At 43.2% G+C, this 25,548-nt stretch overlaps 1 protein-coding gene across 7 annotated transcripts in view; it reads right to left on the reverse strand.

The window, feature by feature from the left end:
- The window catches only part of RALGAPA1 (Ral GTPase activating protein catalytic subunit alpha 1), a 5,382,632-nt gene that overhangs the window by 1,760,062 nt on the left and 3,597,022 nt on the right, over positions 1-25,548 (reverse strand). For all 7 annotated transcript variants that reach the window (XM_044074134.1, XM_044074135.1, XM_044074129.1 and 4 more), the window contains 2 exons: positions 548-606; positions 295-403 (listed from right to left, as the gene is read on the reverse strand). In XM_044074134.1, coding sequence (XP_043930069.1) covers positions 295-403; positions 548-606 — 168 coding nt within the window. The remainder of the gene's footprint in view (positions 1-294; positions 404-547; positions 607-25,548) is intronic.

The raw sequence follows: 25,548 nt of genomic DNA on the forward strand, positions 1-25,548 counted from the left end.
CAGCAATGTGGAATGAAGAACATCCATTTATACTATTATGGTCTGGCATCCTGTCCAGCACAGTTTCTCCACCGTGTACATAATGCTTGCCCAGATAGGCTCCAACCTGAACAGGATAAAGTGGATAACAGAGAATATATGTACATTTGTGGAAAAAGTATACAATTTTGAATCAATACTGCAGAAAAGAAAGCGGTTTTAAATTACTCAAGTCTGTAATACAGGAATAAATACATGAGCTTGTATTTACCCAAAACAATATACAATCACACAAGACTCTGTGATGTCCCTTACCTTTAACGTTGAACATACTACATTAAGTGCTTCTTTAATCTGTGCATGCTGGGTTCCATGAACAAGTTCTTCACACAGCCAAATACCAAGACTGCACAATGCAACACACCTGCAAATCAAAGCAAAGTAGCTGATGAAGCCTGCACAACGCCAAATAAATGCACCCAAATATCCCTATATACATGATTTAAAAATAAGAAAAAGGTTCTGATTACAACAGTACACACAATTATGAGAGAACTGTTTTACTGACCGTGCAGGCCCAGATGGTTCTTCTCTCGCAGAGCTGAGTATATTTTTTATTATACGCTCCTAAAAATAAACAAAAATTACATGAGAAAATTATTTGAAAATATTTATCATTTGTCATTACCTGGGCCAAATGCAATACAAAAACACAATAAAATGCAATACATTACAAATGAAATCATAGAACTTATAAAACACAAACTGAAAAATACAGTTAAATGGTCCAAAAAATACACAAACACACCAAGTAATGAGAAATCCCTTACCCAAAGCAATGTTGCATATTACATACCAGATTTAAATAATATAAAGACTTAAAGAGTTTGCACAAAGGCCAAAAGCAAATCATAGCTCCTCCCTGATTAGATCCGACGACAAACTAAACACCTTGGAAATCCCCTCCCAGAAAAGGTACCCACTACGAAAAACTTCAGCAAAGCTAACTTTGGGATACTAAAAACAGAGGTGGCTAACTTCACGGCACCCATGCAAATGGAGAATAGTTGCGTGACTATAAAATCATGCACTGTATGAACATGTACACAAATGCATGGATCTTGCCATACCCAACAGAACCAAGACACTCTCCTCCAAAAAAAAGAAGCCAATCTAATCTGGTGGTCACCTGCCACAAACAAACTCTACAACAGGAGGAGGAAACTGATGTGGAATAAGGTGAAGTCCCAAGACTGGTAAAACTCTGTTATCTGCCTCAACAAAAAGATGAGATCCCTCATCAAATCCTCTAAAGCTAGCTATGAAAACAGAATTGCAGCAAATAGTAAAGACAACCACAAGGCCTTCTATATTTATGTAAAGAATCTTCACGGCAATTCCCAGATTTGCTCTGAGCTACTCCACAATGGTACCTCCTATACCGAGCCAACAGATATTGCCAGTATACTGGCCAACAGATTCAGTACCAACTTTACCCCCCCCCCCCAAGGACCAATCACAAAAACAGTATATTGCCAGGCACCCAGTATTACTGCTGCACAGGTTAAAACAGCACTGTCCAAGGCCAAGAATACAGCTTCTATGGGACCTGACAATATCCCTGGTTGTGTTCTACAGGAACTGCAGAGTTAACTGGCACCTCACCCGTGTGCAATGGTTCAATCACAGCATCACCTCAGGCTTTGCCCCTGCCGAATGGCGCACTGCTACACTTATCCCTCTCCACAAAGGAGGAGCGACTACAGACCCTGGGAACTATCTCCCCATTAGCATGACGAGTCTAATATGCAAATCTATGGAACACATCATCATGGACCTAATAAACAGGGATTTAGGGAATCGCCAAACTCTGGATCCCACACAGTTTGGTTTTATAAAGGGTAGATCATGCCTGCTCAACCTGGTCGACTTCTTTGAGTCAGTCACCAGAGCTGTGGATGAAGGCAAGGTGATTCATACAGCCTACCTTGATCTGCCCAAGGCTTTCAATACCATTCCCCACTCAGGAATCGAAGAAAAACTCACTAAGCCTGGCACCAACCCCTGTATCACTATGTGGGTTGCAAACTGGCTCACAGATAGAATCCACAGTGTGAAAGTAGCCGACTCCAAGTCAGACTGCCGATTAGTCATGAGTTGAGTCCCACAGGGTTCGGTCCTGGGTCCTCTTCTGTTTGGTATCTACTTCTCTGAAGTCCAGGCCAACATGGAGGGACTCTGTCTGACAAATTTTGCAGATGATTGCAAGTTGGGAGCTATTATTAACTCCCCAAGTGATGATGACATCCTACAGAATGGCCTCACTATGACCAAGGACTGGTGTCAAAACCATGGCCTTAAGTTCAATGCCAAAAAATGTGTCGTCATCCCCTTTGGGTAAAACCCGGTTTCCATGAATTAACACATTGATGGTAGTCCACTGAACACAGAAGACGTTATAAGGGATCTGGGAACACAGGTTGACAGCAACCTCTCTTTTGATACCACATTGCCACTGTGGTCAGAAAGTCCTTCTATGTGGCACATCTCATTACTAAGGGCTTTGCATCCAGGAAGAAAGAGGCCATTGTCTCCCTCTACTCTTCCCTCATTAGGCCAATCATCAAGTACAGTGACCCATTTGGCATGTACCTCACTAGACACCTGCAACAACTGGAGAGGCCGCAAAAGTACCTCAAAAAGAGGATCCTAGGCCTTAAACATTTGTCCTATATGGACAGACTAAAAAAATCCAACTATTCTGTCTCATATCGTCTACTAAGAGGCGAATCTCTGCTTGACTTACAAAGCCATGTCTGACCCAGCTCTGTTAGAAATGATACATCTAAAGAAATCCCAATCCCTCCACACCACATGCTCCAGAGACCTCACCCTCATTACCACAATTAACAGAACATGCTGGAGGAACAGGTTCATAACCCAGACACTGCCCATGCTATGGAACAGACTTCCCATACATGTCAAGCAGAGCACCTCGCTGACCCTCTTCAAGAGAAATCTTGATGAGTGGATGAGAAACAGAAATTTCACCCCGGGGATAACACCAGCTGCTCTACTCGACAGATGCACTGGGAACTAAGGTCGGGTGGCACTATGCCAGGGTAATCCTATGGCTAGGCTTGTAAAGACCTCAGGGCCATTAGCCTAGTAAACACCTATGAACCTATAAATTAAGTATCCATCAGACGTTAAGTATTTGAAGGTTACTAAGCAGATCATATGACTGAATAAACAGACTAAGCAGATCAAAAGAAGTTAGGAAGCAACATGAAAATATCTGCATTTGTATTCATAGATCAAATGTTAAAGGTAGTGATTTCACTGAGTAGCTTCTTCCAAGTGTCAGGAGCTAGTGTTTGAAAGGAATTTTCACAAGTGGCTAATAAGAACTGCATTGGAGTCAACTTAAGAGGGGATTTGGATGTGGGTGTAAATGACCTGAGACATACCTCCCTGGACTACATGAAAACAGACATGGAGGAGCTCTCGGATTATGTAGCCCAAGCGGGTAAGATCCTAGCCCTGAGCTTTATCCTACCATCACCCAGAAGGATACTACAGTACAAGCAGAAAATTATTGATTTCAACAATTGGCTAAGTTTCTGGTGTCATTCTAAGGGGATCCAGTATCTGTCTGCCTTGGATGACATGACTGACAGACCTTGATGCTTTGCCAGAGATGACCTCCATCTGTCACTCCTAGGCTTCTGGATATTGGCCAAGGCTCTTGCCACCCTTATAGTGCCTTTTTAGGAGGTGTTCCAAAGACCAAATTACCACCGTAACAGCTACAAACAAATGCAATCTGAGGGTCATCCTGCTCAATGCTAAAAGTCTAAATCTCAAAATGCACTAGCTCGAAGCACTTCTTAAAATGGAGAACATTGACATTTGTGGCGTAACAGAGACCTGGTTCAAGGCAGCAGAAAGCACCTCTGCACTACCAGGTTATAACTCATTCTACACCTTTCAGCCCCAGAACTTGGACCGAAGCTCCAAAGGCTGTGGTGATTCCATATTCATAAAGGATGCGCACACCTCCAGACTGGTAGCCCAACATAACACATCTGAGATACTTCAGGTGCAGCTAACATTGGGTAAGACAGCGATTCAGGTCATAGCCTGCTATAGGTCTCCAACCATGTCCCAAGACACACACTCCATGTTCCTAAGCACCCTGGAGAAAATTAACGTCCAACCTAACACTCTCATACTGGGCGACTTCAACTACCCCTCCATTAACTGGGAAAACTACTCATGTACCAATACACTTGCCCAATGTTTCCTGGAATTCATGAAAAACTTCTCCAAAGCTAACTTTGGGCTCCTAAAACAGTGGTGGCTAACTTCACAGCACCAATGCAAATGGAGATCAGTTGCATGACCGCCGAATGGTACACCAATGCACTGTACGAACACGTACACAAATGCATGGATCTCGCCATACCCAATAGAACCAAGATGCTCTTCTCCAAAAAAAAGGAAGCCAATCTGGTGGAACCCTGCCATAAACAAACTCTAGAAACAAAGGAGGAAACTGATGCTGAAAAAGGTGAAGTAACAAGACTGGAAAAACTCCGTTATCAGCCTCAACAAAAAGTCGAGATCCCTCATCAAATCCTCTAGCTAGCTATGAAAACAGAATTGCAGCAGATAGTAAAGGCAACCACAAGGCCTTCTATAGTTATGTAAAGAATCTCCTCAGCAATACCCAGATTTGCTCTGAGCTACTGTACAATGGTGACTCCTGTAACGGGCCAACAGATATTACCAGTATACTGGCTGACAGATTCAGTGCCATCTTTACCCCTCTATCCCCTCCCCCAAGGGACCAGTCACAATACCAGTAGATTGCCAGGCACCCAGTATTACTGCTGCGCAGGTTAAAACAGCACTGTCCAAGGCCAAGACTACAGCTTCTATACGACCTGACAATGTGATCTGGCACCTCACCTCTGTGCCCTGTTCAATCACAGCCTCACCTCAGGATTTGTTCCTACCGAATAGTGCACTGCTACAGTTACACCTCTCCACAAAGGAGGGTAGATCATGCCTGCTCAACTTGGTCTACTTCTCTGAGTCAGTCATCAGAGCTGTGGATGAAGGCAAGGTGGTTCATACAGCCTACCTTGACCTGGTCAAGGCCTTTGACACCACTCCCCACTCAGGAATCATAGAAAAACTCACTAAGCTAGGCATCAACCCCTACATCACTAGGTGGGTTGCAAACTGGCTCACAGGTAGAAACCACAGTGTGAAAGCAGCTGACTCCAAGTCAGACTGCTGACCAGTCACGAGTGGAGTCCCACAGGGTTTGGTCCTGAGTTCTCTCCTGTTTGGAATCTACTTCTCTGAAGGGACTCTGGCTGACAAAGTTCACAGACGATTGCAAGTTGGGAGCTATTATTAACTCCTCAAGTGTTGGTGACATCCTACAGAAAGGCCTCACTAAGAGCAATGACTGGTGTCAGAACCATGGCCTTAAGTTCAATGTCAAAAATTGTCTCATCATCCCCTTTGGAAAAAAAAAACAATTTCCATGAATTACCACATCGATGATAGTCCACTGAACACAGAAGGCATTATAAGGGATTTGGTAACACAGGTTGACAGCAACATCTCTTTTGATCACCACATTGCCACTGTGGTCAGAAAGTCCTTCTGTGTGGCACATCTCATTACTAAGGGTTTTGCATCCAGGAAGAAAGAGGTCACTGTCTCCCTCTACTCTTCCCTCATTAGGCGAATCACTGAGTACAATGCCTCATTTGGCATGTACCTCACTAGAACAGCTGCAACAACTGGAGAGTCCGCAAAAGTACCTCACAAAGAGGATTCTAGGCCTTAAACATTTGTCCTATATGGACAGACTAAAAAAACTCAACTATTCTCTGTCTCATATAACCTACTTAGAGGCGATCTCTGCTTGACTTGCAAAGAAGCCATGTCTGACCCAGCTCTGTTACAAATTGTACATCTAAAGAAATCCCAATCCCTCCACACCACATGTTCCAGAGACCTCAACCTCATTACCACAATCAACAGAACATGCTGGAGGGACAGGTTCATAACCCAGAGACTGCCCATACTACGGAACAGACTTCCCATACATGTCAAGCAGAGCACCTCACTGGCCCTCTTCAAGAGAAATCTTGATGAGTGGATGGAAAATAGAAAATTCACCCCGGGGATCACTCCAGTGGCTTTACTCGACAGAGGCACTGGGAAATAAGTTTGGGTGGCATAATGCCAGGGTAATCCTATGGGCTAGGCTTGTAATGGTTCCAGGGCCTTTAGCCCAGTACACACCTATGAAAAGAATAAGAGAAAATATATACAGAAAGCTTGCTGAACGGGAAATATTTACTGCTGAGTAATGTAGATGCTAGTGTGTTAAGTAAATAATTCTGGCAGAAATAAATAGCCATCCTGCTCTTAGTACAGTGATGCTCATTATCCTTAAATATATGAATAAATCTGAAAAATCTTATTCTCAGTGATTTGCAGTAAAGAAGTACTACAAGCTCAAAGTGGAACAAAAATAGATTGAGAAAGATGAAAATGGTGTAAGCCACTGGAAGTTACTCTAGCACAATACAGATGATCAGTTCAGTATGGTTTTGAAATGAAATTGTATTCATAACGCCAACAGCCAGGGTATGCTTGCTATGCATGACACTGTTCAAATCTATTAACCAAATAAAAAAAAAAATGGAAATCCACTTCTGCTCTTTCAACTACAACCTTCCAAGACAGCATTTGCAATTCGCACAGTATGTTGTCACCCATACTTCTTACTGTCATCTGCTGCATCACCAATGAAGACAAAGCCGATCCCCCCTCCCCGGTACAAAAAATGGGGGAAAAAATCAGTATGCCTATGTCGTCTAATTTCCTCTACTAGCTTAGTTAGCATATCTCCCTTATAGCCTCTTTCTATAAACGTTAATGAATCCAACCTCTTCTTCAAATACTGAATCCTCAGAGATCATCCTGGAAGTGTGTATCAACTGCCCCTTTGGAATGTTATTCTTCATAAATGTAGGGTGGTTACTACTATTAACAAAAGTACTTTTTCTAAAAATCTTACTACTGAAATTCTGGGTAAGATGTTCCCATTTAACAGTAATATCCAAAAAGCTGACTTCTAAACCTATATCACTCCTTGTAAATTTCAAAAAATCTGACTGTTCATTCATGTACTTAATTCTAAGACCTCCTTTTCAGTCCCTTCAATGATGAAAAACACATAATCAACAAATCTAGCATAAAAATGAACATGAAACTTTGACATGATGGGTTTCAAAATGTTTTGCTCCCACCATCCAAGCACCAGGTTTGGCTTATGCCGGGGCTGCGGCAGACCACATGCCAACTCTCTTCAGTTGTTTATAAACCAGTCTATTAAACAAAAAAAATAGTTGTTGTGAAGAAGTTGTTCCAAAAGTCCATTGCACCATTTTGAGGCATGGACTGGTTGTTAAGGAGCCGGAGACTAGTGCATGTTCTGAGAATAGTATTAATCATGATACGTATTGTTGCCTTGATATGTCTGTAGATAGAAGTAGCATTGAGTCGATTGTTACCAAGAATTGGAATATTATTAAAGGTAATATGGATCTTTTTGGGTTAATGGGTGAAAAACCTAAATTTGTTTTTAAGAACACTTTTAACTTAAAAAGGTGTTTACAGAGGGACAACTTTAAGGTTGGTAGTATGAGTGACAGCATGAAACTGAAAGGAATGTATAAATATGATTTTTGTGTGGCCTGCAGATACATTCTAGAAGGCCCTTTCATAGAACTGCCCCATATGGACAGACCTTTCCAGTTAATGGGGTATACAATTTTAAGACAAGGGATTGTCTACATAGCTATCTGCTCATTTTGCAAAAAAATTTATGTAGGTATGTCCACTAGGTGTTTATATCAAAGAATTAAAGAACATTTACATGCCATTAGGGTTAAAAATGTTAATGCTCTACATAGGCATACTGTTAGGTGTCCTGAATATAGGTGTCCTGAATATAACAAGTTTTTATTCTCAGTTTTGGAACATGTATCTAGGAATTTGAGGGGAGGTTGTTATAAGGATCAGATTGAACAAAGGGAGACTACGTGGCAGTTAAGGTTGGGAGCAGAAAAACTGCCAGGTATAAATGATTCAACCAACATAAAATGTTTTTTAAAAAATAGAAGGTTAAAAGCTCTAGCTCCTAGATCTTCTAGGATGACAACAGACGACAATGCTTTTGAGAGGAATATTAACTTTATTACCAATTTGTTTATAGAAAGGGGTTATAAAGAAGAACTGTCAAATCATATAGCAGATGAAATTAGGAACAGGAGATATAAAGATTTTCAACCGATTCTGAGGTATGGATTTACACAAACTTTAAAAAAGTGTTAATACTATGACAGATTATGATGTAGTCTGTCGTTTGGATATGACTATTGATATATTTGACATAACTTCTATTATTAAGAAAAATTGGAATATTTTACAGGGTAATTCTGATTTGGTACATTTTTTAGGTAATGCCCCTAGGTTTACAAAGAGAAATACTTATAATTTAAAAAGATGCTTACAAAAAGATTTTTATATATTGACATTCCCTTAAATATTAACATCACATGGAATAAAGGGATGTAGAAATGTGGTATTTGCACAATTTGTAGATATATCTTAGAAGGACTGTTTATTAACTTAAAACATTCAGGTAAAACTATTCCCATTCCTGGAGTTTATAATTGTAAAACTACAGGAATTGTTTATATCACTTTATGCTCCTACTGTGAAAACTTCTGTGTGGGAATGTCTACTAGAAGTTTGGACAAGTGTATTAAGGAACATTTTTATGGTCTTAGAATAAAAGATATTAATAATGCTTTATATACAGTCTTACTTGTAAACATAATAACAAAAAGTTCCTTTTTCCTAGCTTAGAACAAGTACCTATGGACATTAGAGGAAGAAATTACAAGGATAAGACTAAAGAGAGGGAGACAGTTTGGTAATTAAACTTAGGGGCAGATAAGGTACCTGGAATGAGCTAAACTATTAATCTAAAATTTTTTTGAGAAATAGAAGGCTTAAAGTTAATAAAAAAAAACACTCAGTTTAACTTTTATGCACTTTTTTATGTATATTTTACATAAGTTTTATATATTTTAAGTACAAATTTTTCAATTTCTAATTTAATCAATCAATTAAAACGAATAAGTTTGTAAATCACTTTTTATTGGATTAGGTTGATTAATGACGCTTAGCTAGAAAAGGGTTGGTCTACTGTGTACATTTTATTCTGAACAAATCTCAGAGACGAAAGCGATGATTAATGTTTTTACTCTGTAAAATTTGTGATGTGTTTTGGTTTTACAAGTCTTGGTGGATTTTCTTGTGTTGATTTTGGTCTTATCTGCCTATTCGTTTGGGGATAGTTTTTTCTATAACTATAGCCTATAACTACATTTTTTTTTCTGTTTGGAAGTTGTGTGCTTTTCGGTTACTAGTGGCTGTAATTGGCGCTTTTCTGGTATCGAGGATTCCTGGCAGTATGGAGAGTAGTGGTTTACTCAACGAACTAATCAAATTAATTCAAAGTTACTCACAGGGGAGTAACAACGGGACTGAAGCTTTAAACGAAATTCCCTGTGCGCAGAGCTCACCTAGAGGAACAGGGGAACGCAATCACGATACACCGATAGGTGAGAATGATCCAGGAAACACAGGGAACACTAACAACGAACACTTCCGGTCCAACCATGAGCGTCGTGAGGGAGCGTACGCTTGTAGAGGTAATGGAGGAACCACCAGGCAGAGGGAGAGCGTTGAACGAGAATATCCCAGTGTGGATCTTTACAAATGGCTTGACAATTCCTTTGGAACATTCAAACCGAGGGAAGAACAGACGCGAACCCACAATGGTGGATACAAGGACAAATATAAGACTCTGAAATAGCATTTAACAAAATTTAAAAGTTTAGCATTGGATAATTGGTATTTAAAGAAATGTATAGATAACAAGATAGTACCAAAGGGACTTAGAATCAACAAGTTCCCTAACAATACAGTACTGGATTCTGAATTTTTTAAAACTATTGTGAATATTTTAAATGATTGTGGGCTGGCCATTCTTAGAGCAATGATAAAAAAACAACAAAGAAGTTATGTTTGAATGTAAAAGCAACATTGATAAATTGAATGAGGAAATTAATGCTGACCTTTTATTTTCTGTTGATGAATACAAGAATATGTATTTTAAAACTATGTATGATGTGGACAATGTGATTTTAAAGAATCATGTTAGGAAGACAAGAAAACTGGATAGGGACTTGAATGAATACAGGGAGGGGAAAGCATACTTTTGTGACAACAGGAATTTTAGAAGGAATTTCCAAAATAAGGAAGGAGGTTACAACAGGGGAACAGAAATGGGGTTTGGTGAACAGCAAGGCCATTATGGGGGATACAAACAAACATATAACCAGTATGGAGACCAAACCATTAACAATGGGACCCCTTTAGAAGAGCAGGGACCAAGGTCCGAAAAGATAAGGAATTTAGACCAACAACCATCTTATGCAGTAGCAACGAGGAATTATTATGTACCACCACCACAGAGGAGGAGGAGGGGGGTGTCAGGGAGATTCAATAGATAGTAATATTTGTACTACCACGTCTCAAGAACGTGTTAATGTCAACGAAAATTGTATAAACAATATAGAGAGAAATGTGGGGTCTAACGTAGTTATTTCATCTAAAGACAATTTTTTTATTTATAACTACACAGATGTTGAGGTAAAACAAGAACATTTCAATTTGTTTACAAAAGGTTTCACATTTGTCCCAGTTAAAAAACCTGGGATTGATGAAATCCTATTAGATATCAGGCTATTTACTAGGAAGTTGAATTTATTTCACATGTTCAAAGAAAGGAATACTAAATACAAAAAAACTAATCTCAAGAAAGCCAGTACTTTTAACCCCCCAATACACCAAGACATTGCATTTTGAAAGATGTGTCATGGGTACAATAAGGGATGGATATAACAAACATTTACCCATAGGACACAATTTGACTAAGAATGAAATTTGTACTCTACAACAATTAAGTGACAATGTCAATTTGCGGATAATGAAACCTGATAAATGTGGAGGGGTAGTGCTGATGGATACATGGGATTATACTAAGAGAATATGTGATATACTGGACAAAGATAGTAGGTATAGCCTAGTATCTAGGAATGACGTGAATATTTCTTACAGAAAAATAGACATGATTTTAGAAGACAATTTACTACAAGGTCTAATAGACAATGAATTATACAATTTTCTAAGAGTAACAAAACCAGTTATTCCAGCAATATTTGGTATACCTAAGGTGCACAAGGACAAAGTCCACCTTTAAGACCAATTGTGTCCTCACAAGGTTCAAAAACACAACCGCTTGCAATTTTTGTGGACGTCAAACTAAAAAAATTTTATAAGAAATTTCCACACATTTTAATAGATTCATGGGATTTCATATCTAAAATAGGTGGCACCCAGTACAGGGATGGTATTGTTTTTTTGACAACTGATGTGAGAGATTTATTTTCGGTCATTCCACACCAAATTGGGTTGGAATGGTTTGAAAATATGATAGTGGAGATGAAAATTCTTACACCTGATGATTTTAAGCTAGTTATGGAAAATATGGAACTTGTTTTGAAGTATAACTACATTTATTTTCAAGGAGATTTATACCACCAAACAGATGGGGTTGCCATGGGATCTGCCTGTGCCCCCATTTATGCAAACATTATAATGTTATTCTGGGAAAAACATTTTGTCTTTAGTTCTACTTTTTATAAACATATTGTAGGCTATTACAGATTCTTGGACGATATATTTATTTTGTGGGACGGACCCGGAGATGAAATTAACAAATTTATTACACACATCAATCAGAGTACGGAATTTCTCGAGTTTACTTACGATTCAGACTCAGAAGAAATACATTATTTGGATGTTAAATTGACAAAAGATAGAATAAATAAATTCAAATCCAGAATTTTTCGGAAGGAATGTTACTCTAATTCTTTTTTACATTTTAAGAGTGACTATCCCTACCACTCAAAAATGAATATAATAAAAGGACAAATGATTAGAGTAGCTAGAATGACTTCTGACAAAATAGAACTGATGGAAGAAATGGAAATACTACACAATACGTTTAAGGAAAGGGGATATCCTGACCACATGATTGAATCTAACAAAAAAGTTGTAATAGATAGATTGGATACACTATACAAACCCCTACTAACAAATACAGGTACTATTGGGGTAGAAAATAAGTTTAGCACCAGAAAAGATGAGGAAGAGAGACTTCCTTTTTTGGTTTTGACACACTTTAATGGTGTCAGATGGATTAAAAAATGCATCAACGATGCATGGGGAATGTTTAGTAAAATGCCTAATAAGACAGATGTTTTCCAATTACCACTTAGATATGCTTTTAGGAAGAACAGAAATTTGAAAAATATATTTGAGAAAAAGAAAAACATTCCAAGTGGAGCAAGTAGTAAATATGGTACTTTTAGATGTGGTAGGTGTGCACAATGTGTTTTTATGGCAGATACTAAAGAATTGGAACTACCAAATATAAATTTGAAATTGATAGGTAGTAAATACTACAGTTGTTACACAAAAGAAGTGGTATATCTGTGTTACTGTAAGAAATGTCTGAAATACTACATAGGGAAAACTGAACGTAATTTAAGGGCACGTATATATGAACACAATAGAGATATTATCAAAATGAACGACAACAATGCCTTATTTAGACATACCCGGATATGTAGAGATGCAGATTTTAAATTTTGGATATTGGAAGAGGTGGTAAAGCAAGAGAGAGGGGGGGGATTGGGAAACCAAACTGGAATTTAGGGAGATGGTTTGGCAGTTAAGGTTGGATGCATGTGGAAATTATGGATTGAATGACCACATATCCATCAACCCAGCCCTTAAGATTCTCGCTGATGACCCAAAGAGACATCGATAGATGGTTAACTGTTGTAACTTATGTAAATAAATAAATAAATAAAATATTCAGATTCAGTCCTTATGGAGCATGTACATATAATATATTTTATTTTATTAAGGGTGTACCTTAAAACATAGTTGTTCAACACTATTTAAGGTACAAGAATAAATGTAGTTTTAACATATAATTTTTATACTATATATATATATATATATATTTTATATACATTTTATATATATTTGTATATATATTTTTATATATTTATTGGTATTTATACACCAAATTAATGTATTAATAAGAAATGAGTATTTCCTGTCACAATTTCTTTGATGATTTTACTTATATTTAATTTTTACAACATTTACATAAGTTGTAAACAAAATTATGAAATGTTAAGATCATGAATTCCTATGAACCTTTACAACTTTGTATTATATTCAAGTGTAAATTACCAAAGGTTTGGTTCAGCATTACCTCAATGTTAATTAGTGTCAATTAATGGCCAGCCTATTAGATGTCAAGATTAATTAAGTGTGTTTTACTTAGATGTATTTAAACTGAAGATTTGTATGTGTAACAGATTCTGATGAAGTCTCCATATGGGAGATGAAAGCACTTAATCTGTTTTTTTTTTTTTGTCAAATAAATTGGTGTCTTGAAACGTTTTACCTAGTGGTGTGTTGGACTTGGACCTTGAATTTATCGAAATTGAGTTTCCACATTTTATTAAGAGGAAAACCTTTATTGTTACTGGAGAACAGCGCCTATAACTGCATTTTTTTTTCTGTTTGGAAGTTGTGTGCTTTTTGGTTACTAATATTATATATCACTTATAATCTAGCCAATATTTCTCACTCTCATTTAAGTCCTGTTGCCTTTTAGGCCTCATTTCTCCCTTGTAGCAATGTACTGCGGTGGTGCAGCGGTAGCGTTGTTGCCTCACAGCAAGAAGTTCTCCCATTCGATTCACGGCTTGGATTGGGAGTGCCTTCTGTGTGGAGTCTGCATGTCCTCCCTGCGGTCGAGTGGGCATTCAAAAGACATGTGTTGAATGGGCGTGCCTTCATTGAAGGTTGGGTGTCGGGCTGGCAACTCGACACCATAAAAATCAACTGCCAATCATTAGCAGACCGAAGTTCCGCTGTGGCGACCCCTAACTGGGAAAAGCCGAAAGACAAACAACATGTATTGTTCCCACAATTCCCATTTTTTTCCTATGTAGTTTCCTCCTACCTTTTTCTAAAGATCTCCATTCCAGTTATTTCATATCTGTTACTATATTCACTACTTCCAGTATAGCTGGTTCAGATTTTGATTTCCATTTTCTAGTACAAAGAAGTTATGTACTCACCATAACGTTCCATCTGAGTAGGTACTTCATTTGTCTGCAACCTGTGGGTTTCGGATCTGATCTCAGATCTGAGCCGGCAGCTTCACAAGCTACAAGATCCAAGCTCCTGGCTCCTCCCCCCTACCCATAACCCCCTGCCACTAACTGTATTACCTCAGATCGATTTTGCCCAATCTAAGTCATAACCTCGACAGAGGTATACTGAAGACCTAACCCTCCAGACAGCAAAATTTCAGGTGACCAGAAGAAAATCCGAGAAAAGGTTAGGGGGCTGGCAGGGGGGGATGGTTGCAGACAAATGAAGTACCTACTCAGATGGAACGTTATGGTGAGTACATAACTTCTTTATCTGAAGTAGTTACTTCATTTGCTCTGCAACCTGTGGGACAGAGTCCCCAGCTACCTAGACAATAAACCTGGGTGGCCTTATGGAAGGATATTCCGAAGCACCGCGGAGCCAAAAGAAGCCCTACTTCTCGATATCATATCCAGTTTATAATGAGAAATGAACGTATGAGAAGAGGACCAGGTAGCTGCTGAACATATGTCGTCCAAAGGAACCCTGGACCAGAAATCTGCTGAGGTGGCGATGGACCGGGTAGAATGAGCGTGTATTCCCATAGGAGCTGGTTTGCCCGAAGATACATACCCCTGAACTATACATTGACAAATCCAATTTGCTAGGGTCACTTTAGAAATGGCCCTTCCCCTGGCTGATTTTGCAAAGGACACAAACAACTGATCAGACTTGCGAAAATCCTTAGTTCTGTGCAAGTAAAAACGTAGTTGCCTGTGTACATCCAGTTTGTGCAATATGTACTCCCCCCTTATTCTAAAAATTTGGAAAGAACACGGGCAAATTGATTGATTGATTGATATTAGATTCCGAAGCCACCTTAGGTAAGAAAGACGGGTTAGTCCTGAGAGACACTCTATCCCTGTGAAAAATGAGATAAGGGGGTTTCATACACAGTGCTTGGAGTTCCGAAACCCTCTTGGCAGATGTAATAGCTACCAAAAAAGCAGTTTTCCAGGACAAGAATTTTAAAGGAATCGAGGCTAAAGGCTCAAAGGGTGGACTCGTCAGGGCTTGCAAGACTAGTGTCAAATGCCATGGGGGCACCACCGTTTCCACAGGAGGCTTCAAGAGAAAGATGCCTCGCAAGAAAGTTTTGCATAACTTTGTGGATGCCAATGAGCCTAGTCCATCTCCCACATGAAAATGGGAAATGGCTGCTAACTGCACCTTAACCGTAGAAGCACTTGCTCCCTGCCGAAAAATCAGCGACAGGAAGTTCAAGATTGTCGGAAAAGAAACTGTAAAAGGATCCAGGCCTTTGTCTGTTCCCCAGATGGAGAAGCGTTTCCACTTGCTATTATATATTTTCCTGCTAGCCGGCTTATGAGCCGCTACCAGAATGGCCTTCACTGGTGATGAGATACCGGGAGTCCTTGCCATCAGTGGAACTGGATCAACCAAGCCGCAAGCTTGAGGTTTACCAGGTTCGGGGTTTGACATCCTGCGGGATGTGAAATCAGGTCTGGAATGGGTTCCAGTATCCAAGGGGGAGTTAAACTGTGAGACCACAGGTATGGGAACCAGATCTGGCGAGGCCAGAATGGGGCTATGAGGATAACTTTGCTCCCCAACTGAGAGGCTTTCTGTATGAACTTGGTCATAAGCGGAAGGGGAGGGTAAGCATGAACTAGAGCGTCTCTGGGAGTCTCCCCCTGTGGGGGGGGGGGGAGTATTGCGAAGTACTCGCTGCATTTTGTGTTTAATGGAGAAGCAAAAAGATCGCAGCGAGGCCAACCCCACTTGTGGAAGATCTGCTTCGCAACTGATGGATTGAGAGACCACTCGTACGGAGTGAGAATTATCCGACTCAGTTTGTCCGCTAATATGTTGGACCGTCCCGGAATGTGCGTTGCTACTAGAAAGCGGTTGGTGGATATCGCCCATTCCCACACTCTCATAGCTTCTCGACAAAGGGGATAAGACCTGGTTCCTCCCTGTTTATGTACCAGACTACCGTCATATTGTCTGTCTGGATTGCAATAGTCCCCAGAGGTAGAAGGTCGTGGAGAACTTGCAATGCTAGAAGCACCGCCCTCATCTCTAGGACATTGATATGCAGAGCGGCCTCTAGGGAAGTCCACGTGCCTTGGACGGTTCTGCCCGAACAATGCCCCCGCACCCAAAGCGAGAAGCATCCGTGGTCAACGTGGGGAATCACAAAGGGTCTCCCTTACCTCAGCTCTCGAGAGTGAAGCCACCAAAGAAGAGAGTCTCTGCAAACTCTGCTCAGTGGGATTGGAGAGCTTAACGGGTGGAGTAATAGCAACCACTGAACCTGGAGGGTCCATTGTAAAATCCGCATTCGCAGGCGTGCATGAAGGGATAGACCAATTGCCGCTGCCATAGACCCTAGTGCCCTCAGGACTAACTCCGCCACAGGAGCCTAGCTCTGAAGAAGAGTAAGCACCTGAAGCGACAAGCTGCTCAGCCTGTCTGACGTCAGAAAGGCTCAAGAAGTACAGGTATCCAATCTGGCCCCTATGAACTCTAATACTTGTACGGGGCGAAGGAAGGATTTTTGAAGATTCACTGAGATGCCTAGACTCCGGGCAAGAGTCAGAGCATAATCTCTTGCAACACAGAGTTGATGCCTGTTGGCGGCGGTAAGGAGCCAGTCGTCTAGGTACGGGAAAACCTGAATGCCCTGAAGTCTCAGGTGGGCTGCAACCACTGCCATGACCTTGGTGAATACCCTGGGGGCTGAGCTGAGGCTGAACGGAAGAACCCTGAACTGATAATGACTGGCTCCCAGCCGGAAGCGGAGAAACCTTCTGGATCGTCTGCCCATCAATATGTAGTAGTACGCATCCTTGAGGTCTACAGAGCACATCCAGTCGTTCTCCTGCAGCAAGGGGAGAATTGATTGAAGTGTGACCATCCGGAATTTTTCCTTGGGGATGAACAAGTTCAGAGCGGACAAGTCTAGGATGGGTCTTAGGTCCCCCATCTTCTTTGGCACTAAAAAGAACCTGGAGTAATAACCCACTCCGAACTGATCTGGGGGGACGGGCTGGATGGCTCTTTTTCTTAGCAACTTCGAAACTTCCAAAGCCGCTGCCTCCCTCTGATCGGGTGGAACATCGGGAAGGCGTCTGCTTATAGGGGGAAGGCTTAGGAAGGGAATGGAGTAACCTCTGGATATGACCCGGAGCACCCATCGATCTTTCGTAATGGACTCCCAATTTGACAGATGCTCCGTCAACCACCCCCCGACTGCCTCCAGAGATGGACAGTCGGGTAAGCCCTCAGGGCTGCTGCGCGGGTCTGTCAGAGAAAGGCTCTCTAGACCCAAAATTACACGGCACCCCTCTGCCTCTGGGCCGGTGTCCACCTTGTCCTCCTCTGCCTATGGAGGACGAGGGGTCCAAAGCTGGATGGGATTGCTGAGACTTGCGGAACCACAACTTCTTTTGTCCCCTCTGATTCCTTGAGAAGGATCATTGGGGATTAGAGAAGTGGACCCTGACGGCAGACAGCGTCTTCCCGTCCGTCTCGCTTTGGACCAGCGTTTCGCGAACGGTCTTGCCGAAAAGCGAAGACCCATCAAAGGGCGCATTCGCGAAGGATGCCTTGAAGGGTTCTGCAAAGGCGGAGCCAGGCGTCTCGCCGCAAGACAATCCCAGCTCCGCTGGCCCTCGTGGCTCCCTCCGTTGCATGAGAGAATAGCCGCATGGACGTGTTAGAAATGGATTTTAGAGTGGCCATACAACTCGAAAACACCTGCTTGTCCTCGACCGACATGGACTCCGGGTGGCTGCAGCGTATTCCTTAATCAAGTCTCGCTGTAGCCTAATGGTATGTGCCATATAATTCAGCGCCCTCAGTGAGAAGGTCGCTGAAGCAAACATCTGCTTCCCAATGTGGTCCAGCGCTCGAGATTCCTTATCCGGCGGGTGGACCGAAGAACTCTCTTAGGCGAGTTCTCTCCTCGTGGCAGTCGCCACCAACATAGCATCGACCGGAGACCCCTTGGCCCACGACTGTCTATCTGATGGGGGGCTAAGGACTTTGTCGGGCCGTCTCGGGATTGCCTCCATGGTGTCGGGCTCCTTCCACACCCTGGTAGTAATAAGGTCTACCAGGGGGTCAGCCGGAGGGGACACCCAGGAGGTAGACGGGCCTGCCTCAAACGCCTCCAGGAAGATGGATTCGTCCGCGGAAGGTTTTTGGGCAGACCACCCCCCTCTAATATGCAACATCTCCATGATGTCTCCGAAGGAGACATCCTCGGGGGGGTGACCTTGGGGAACCTCCCCTTTCATCCAAATCCGTGTCTGTGGTGACGGACTCAGGGGAGTCCAGGTGCCTCCTTTTACACCTCCGTTTATGAGGGACCTCCTCGGTGGGACTGTCCGAGGAGGGCTCATCAACGGCTTCCTGTTCCTCCATGGGAACGGGCTGGAGGGCTTGGGCAGGATGTCCCAATGGACGGATGACGGAGGATAGACCCATATGTAGCGGGGGTGCGGGAGGATCCGAAGCCCAGACCGGGGACCTGAATGATCTCGACAGCACCCTCTCCACTACCTCAAAAGCCGAAGGAGAACTACTCTCCCCAGGCTCCGAGAGCAATCTCCTCGGCTCCGAGGTAGGGACCGGAGTTGGAGCCGATGTGGTCGGATCCGAGAGAGAAGTGTGCTCCGACCTCAGTGGCGCCGAAGACGCATCAACTCCCCCGGATCCGACGCTCGGCCCGCGGCCCCGAGAACTCGGATCCGAAACACTCGAGGGCATGGTCGGCGTCGAAGAAACCGGAGCTATCGGTGCTGATGAAACCCCGGCTCCCAAGACTCTAAAACCCGAAAACGGGTTGGAGAAGGAGTGATCGGAGCAAAGACAGAGGCCGCACCCCCCCCCCCTGAGGGGGGGAGGCAAGAGCACCCCCATCTGCATTTGGGTCTGCAGGAATCGTCGCATCATCCGATCCATATCGGCTTCGGTGAGGCTCCTGGTCGACCTAGAGGAAGTCATTGAGGCAGGCCGGGAGAGTCGCCTCGACGACCTCGAGGGAGAAAGTACAGTTTTGTACCTACCATAAATGTAGATGTCCGATAGGTATGCATCTGCAGTCATAACATATGGGTTGTCCTGCCTCAGGCAGCCCTTCGGTCGGCCGGATTCCAAAGTCTGGGTCTGGCCTCTGCTGATGTCGCACTTTCCCCGACGTCACAGCTACTGGGGTATAAAGGCATCAGCCGACGCCATTTTCCTCAGTGTTTCTTGCCCCAGATGCCAGGTGCCCTCTAGGAAGGCTAAATTGGATAAATATTGAATGTTCCAAACAGTAGCAAAAAATATATATATACAAACAAACAAACAAATACACCATAACAGATTCCCCCAGCTAGCTGAAAGAGGGGTAAGCACCCTAGGAATACCACAGAGGGGAAGGAGGGTGGGTAATCCTGACTGCAGATGCATACCTATCGGACATCTACATTTATGGTAGGTACAAAACTGTACTATGTCCCTTCAAGGATGCATCTGCAGTCATAACATATGGGTAGGATACCATAGCCAAACTGGGGGAGGAGGTACTAAGATAAGGATGGTGTAGTTAAGATCCCCTGTAAAACTGCAGTTGCAAAGCCTGCTCGGGATCTGGAGTATAAAGGTAGATTATAATGCTTGGCAAATGTATGCACGGAGCTCCAAGTAGCAGCTTCTAAAATGTCCTTGGTAGCCACTCCTCGTAGGAAAGCTGTAGTGGTGGCTGTGGCCCTTGTGGAATGAGGCCTGATATGTTCAGGAGCTGTCTTTCCATGAAAAGAGTAGCAAAACCGAATGCAATTTCCAATCCATTTTGAAATTGTCTGCTTGGAAATTGCTTTTCCTTGCACCCCAGTTGCATAGGCTACAAAAAGTTGGTCAGTTTTTCTGCTAGTTTTAGTTCTGTCCAGATAGTAGCGTAGTTGTCTGTGTATATCCAAGGTGTGCAAAAGTTTCTCTCCTTTGTTCTGTGGGTTAGGGAAGAACGTAGGCAAATGAATGGCTTGGTTCAAGGATACCCTGGATACCACCTTTGGCATTAAAGTTGGATTGGTTCTCAGAGACACTCTATCCTGGTGAAAAATAATGAAAGGCTGCACTGCCATTAATGCCTGTAGCTCGGATACTCTTCTTGCTGAAGTGATTGCCAGAAGGAAAGCAGTTTTCCAAGATAAAAACTGTAAGTCTGCTGATGCTGCTGGTTCAAAAGGAGGTAGTGTCAATTTTTCCAGCACAAAATTGAGATCCCATGCAGGTAGAGGGGGTTTCCTTGGAGGTTTAACATTTTGATCCCTCTCAGAAATTGTCTGAGTAGAGGGTGAGAGAAGAGAGGCGGATCCATGTTGTATTCTGCTGAAATTGCTGAAGCATGAATCTTAATGGAAGAGTAAGACAGGCCATTGTGGAGCAATTCTGCTAAGTATTCTAGGATGTGTGCTAGGTTTGCCACTGTAACATCTGTGTCCTTTGATGTGCTCCAAATGAGGAATCTCCTCCATTTAGCAGAGTATGCTTTCCTGGTGGAGGGTCTGCGAGACTCCAGGATAATGTCCTTGACCCTCTGAGATAAGAAAGTTTGGTTTGGTCTTAAGCAATTTTCCAGGCAGTTAGTTGCAGAGTTTTCAAGCTTGGATGCAGGGTCTTGAAATTGTTCTGCGTTAGAAGAAGAGGCCATAGGGGTAGAGGCCATGAGTTCGCCTGAGACATGTTTTTCAGTAGCGGATACCAGTGTTGTCTTGGCCAGTCCGGAGCTATTAGTATCACCTTTGGCTGTTCCTCCCTGATCTTCAGAAGAACCTTGTACATCAATGGGAGAGGTGGGAATGCGTACACTATTAGGGCATTCCAGCTGAAAGAGAGAGAGTCCACCCTCCAGGCTTGTGGGTGGTATGTCCTTGAGCAGAATTTCTTCAGTTGGTGGTTGAGAGGGGAGGCGAACAGGTCTATCTCTGGCAATCCCCATTTCTTTATTATGAGTTTGAAGATGTCTGGATGCAGCATCCGTGGTAGTACTGCTTAAGCTGTCTGCTAGTGAATTCTCTTTTCCCGGTACAAATATGGCCTGCAGCTGGATATTGAGATTCAGGCCTATGTTCCACAGATCCATTGCCATCCGGCATACAGGGTAGGAATGCGTGCCTCCCTGTTTATGTACCACATGACCGTGGTGTTGTCCGTCCTTATCAGCAGATGTCCTCGCTGGAGGAATGGTTTGAATGCCTCGATTGCATGCTTCACTGCCAGCATCTCCTTTTGGTTTATGTGCAAGTTTAGCTGTCCTTGAGACCATAGGCCTTGGATACATTTGTCCTCCATGTGTGCTCCCCATCCTAGGTCTGAGGCGTCCGTGGTGATGGTCTGCCTTGGTTTTGGTTTTGTGAAAGGCAACCCTCTGTTGGACTGGCAGGCCTGAGCCCACCACAGGAATTCCTTTTGAAGGCATGGAATGACTGGTATCATGGTTTCTAGACTGTGTCTGTGTTGAGACCATACATTCCTTAGGTACCATTGTAATTTTCTCATATGCAGCCTGGCATGTGGGATCAAGATTATGCAGGATGCCATGAAACCCAGGGCCTGCAGGACTTTCCTTGCAGTAAGCTGAGTTTGTCTTGTCAAAGTCAAGAAATAATCTGGAAGTTGTTTTTGTTTTTCTTCTGTGAGAAAAGCCATCCGAGTTATTGTGTCCAGATCTGCACCCAAAAAGGTTATCCTTTGGGATGGCACTAGTCTTGACTTTTGGATGTTGACTGTGCATCCCAAGGCCTGTGGCAGGTGTATAACATAGGCCAAATCCTTTATCAATTTTGTCTTGTTGTCCGCTTGTATTAGGCAGTCGTCCAGGTATGGGTAGATTTGAATTCCCTGAAGTCTGCAATGTGCAATTACTGATGCCAGGCATTTCGTGAATACTCTGGGCGCAGTAGATAAGCCAAAGGGCAATGCTGAGAATTGATAATGCTCTGATCCTGCAAGAAATCTGAGGTGTCTTCTGCAATCTGGTCGGATAGGGACGTGCAGGTATGCCTCCTTGAGATCTAGAGTCACCAGCCAAGACTCCTTGCCCAACATGGGAAGAAGTTGCTGTAGGGTCAGCATTTTGAATTTTGGTACAATGAGAAATGTGTTCAGTGCGGACAAGTCGAGAATAGGCCTCCCTTGGTTTTCTTTTCTTGGTACAAGGAATAGTCTGGAGTAAAATCCTTGGCCTTGTTCCATAGATGGTACTCTTTCTATCGCTTTCATCTGAAGTAAATTTTTGATTTGTCTTAAAGCCTCTGGCTTCTGATTTGGTGGTAGGTTTGGCATTCCGCTCTTTTTTGGTAAAGTATGGAAGTGAAACCTGTATCCTTTGTCTATTGTTTGCAATGTCCATGTGTCCTTTGTAAAGCAATGCCAGTTTTTTGAGAATAAAGCCAGCTTTCCGCCCAAGGGAGCTTCCAGTTGTTCCCTGGTAGGCGGAATCAGAGTCAAGTCATTGTGTCTGTCCTGTGCTAGTGGTTGTAGTTGCAGCTGTGGCAGTACTCCTCTAGTTGGCAGGCTGCCACTGACGGCCCCTATAGGCACCTTTGGATTGACCTCTGCCTCGAGGGTGTCTATTTCTGCCTCTCTGTGCTCTGGAGGTGTCTGGAAAGACCAATTCTTGGAAGGTCAGTTTCTGCTGAACCTCGGAAATTGGACCTGTAGAAATTCCTTTACTGTTTGTACAGATTTAGCTTTTTCTTCCACCTTCTTTAGAATCTCCTGTGCAGGGGAGCCAAATAAACTTTGTTTCTCCATTGGAGCATCTAGGAGCTTAGCCTTGACATGGTCTGGCAGGGATTGCTCTTTTAGCCAGGCATGCCTACGAACTACTGCCCCAGTCATAGCTGATCTAAATGAAGCCTCCAGTGCATCATAGCCACATTTTAAGAAATGATTACTGACCTGCTGAGAGTTGTGTACCAAATCCTGAAGGGATTTACGGTCTAAAGGTTCAGTAGAAGATAGCTTCTTATTCAGCTGATCTAACAAATATTCTTGGTAATGTATCATATGGAATTGACAGTTTAAAGCCCTGGCAGAAAGAGTAGCAGATGTATAAACCTTTTTACCCCATCTCTCTAATGCTCTAGACTCTCTGTCAGAGGGTAGGGGATTTTTGGCAGTGGCAGCTGCAACACCTTTTGGGCCCTGTGAAATAGTTTCTGGATCTGCAGCATGGGCTTTATACAGGTGGAAGTGAGAATCCGGGACCCTGTAATATCTGTCAGGTTTGGCAGGGGCCGGAGGAAGAGAATCAGGTGCAGAACTAACATCATTATACACATCATCAATTACAGTTAGCACTGGTGGTATGGCTAAGGGCCTATGCTGGGGCAAATGTAAAAAAGTCCTTAGCCTTTTTCTCGAATCAGAAAAATCCTGACCCTGCCATTGAAAGTGTTCCCTCATAGAGTGCAAGGTCTCCCCAAAGGAAAATTCTTCAGGAGGGGAGGCAGAAGGATAGAATCTTCAGCATCTGAATCCTCGAAAGGAGAATAGGCCCCTTCTTGATGGTCTGACAAATCAGATCCATCCGTGGAGTAATCAGAGGAGACAGGTTCAGAGGGTTCAGTCCTAGGCCTTTTGTCTGGTGGAGGTTGGGAGGCCCTGTCTGGGTGAGGTTGGGAGCCCCTAATCAAGGATATCAGGTCCTCAGCAAGACTGAGAATCTGAGAACTTGAGGAAGGCCTCTGAGAAGTAGATTTGGCAGGTAAAGCTTTTGAAAGTTTGGCAGCTTTAGCCCTGGAGAAGGCCTTAATAGACATAGAAGCTGGGGGCCTAGCTGCCCCACGTGCAGGTGTAGATATGTCCAATGGAATGGTGTCGGACAAATCTTGAGCGCTAGCTTCGGTAGGGATTTCTGAAGCCGCCTCGGTTGTCGGAGGTAAGGTTTCTGTCGTAGGAAGAACAGAGGGCTCGGTTTCAGCCGAAACCGAGACACTCGCGGTAGGCCTAGCCGTGGTTTCAGCCGAAACCACGGGCCACGAGTGTCGGTCCTTTTCCCTGCGGTTTTTGGCCAAATGCGAAGTCGGAGTCTCCGACGGCATTTTATATGCAATAGCAGAACCGAAAAATTCTTCTGCAAACTCCGACCGACGTCTAAGAGTCCGTCGGTTGAAGGAGGCACAGGCTAAACAAGCTGATACGTCGTGGTCTGGGCCTAAGCAGGGAAGGCAGTAAGAATGGAAATCCTTATGAGGTATTTGTTTCCCACAAGTTAAACAATTATTTACTTTGTCTGACATCGGCTGAGGCAAGAAAGAGTCCCCAACGGGGTACTTAGCTTTTTTCGAAGTATTCGGTAGCTGAAATCTCTGGATCTGACCGACCGGCACTTGCGAACAGCTTCTGCTTCAGGCACCGCGCGGCAAGAAAGACTGAGGAAAATGGCGTCGGCTGATGCCTTTATACCCCAGTAGCTATGACGTCGGGGAAAGTGCGACATCAGCCGAGGCCAGACCCAGACTTTGGAATCCGGCCGACCGAAGGGCTGCCTGAGGCAGGACAACCCATATGTTATGACTGCAGATGCATCCTTGAAGGACATCGGTACTCCTCCGGCGAAAAATGAGGCGAACGGATCTGAGAGGGGGAGGATCCGGAAACCCTCGAGGGAGAGCTAGCTAGCTTAGATGGTGGGGCTGAGGGTTGAGTCTCAGCCCGCCTTTTATGAGACTTATGTCTCTCCTTATCTTTGTGCCTCTTCTCTTTAGAGGAAGAGGCACCAGAGTCCCCCGAACTCAAGCCCGAAGAACTATTTAACAAACTATACTGGCTATAGGTCTCTGAACACACACACACCACAATCAACACTAAGAAAAGGCTTTTCTGAGAAAAAAGGAACAATCTCACCAGTCAGCTAAGGAGCTCTTCAAAAAGTAGCTGTCTACAGCCGCGGCAAAAATGATCTGAGGTAATACAGTTAGTGGCAGGGGATTATGGGTAGGGGAGGAGCTAGGAGCTCGGATCTTGTAGCTTGTGAAGCTGCCGGCTCGGATCCGAGATCGGATCCGATACCCACAGGTTGCAGAGCAAATGAAGTAACAACTTCAGATCTGCTTTTTTGGCAGCCACCAT

This window comes from Protopterus annectens, chromosome 6.part0 (assembly GCF_019279795.1).
Source record: "Protopterus annectens isolate FY-2018-M chromosome 6.part0, PAN1.0, whole genome shotgun sequence".
NCBI classification, from domain to species: Eukaryota; Metazoa; Chordata; order Ceratodontiformes; family Protopteridae; genus Protopterus; species Protopterus annectens.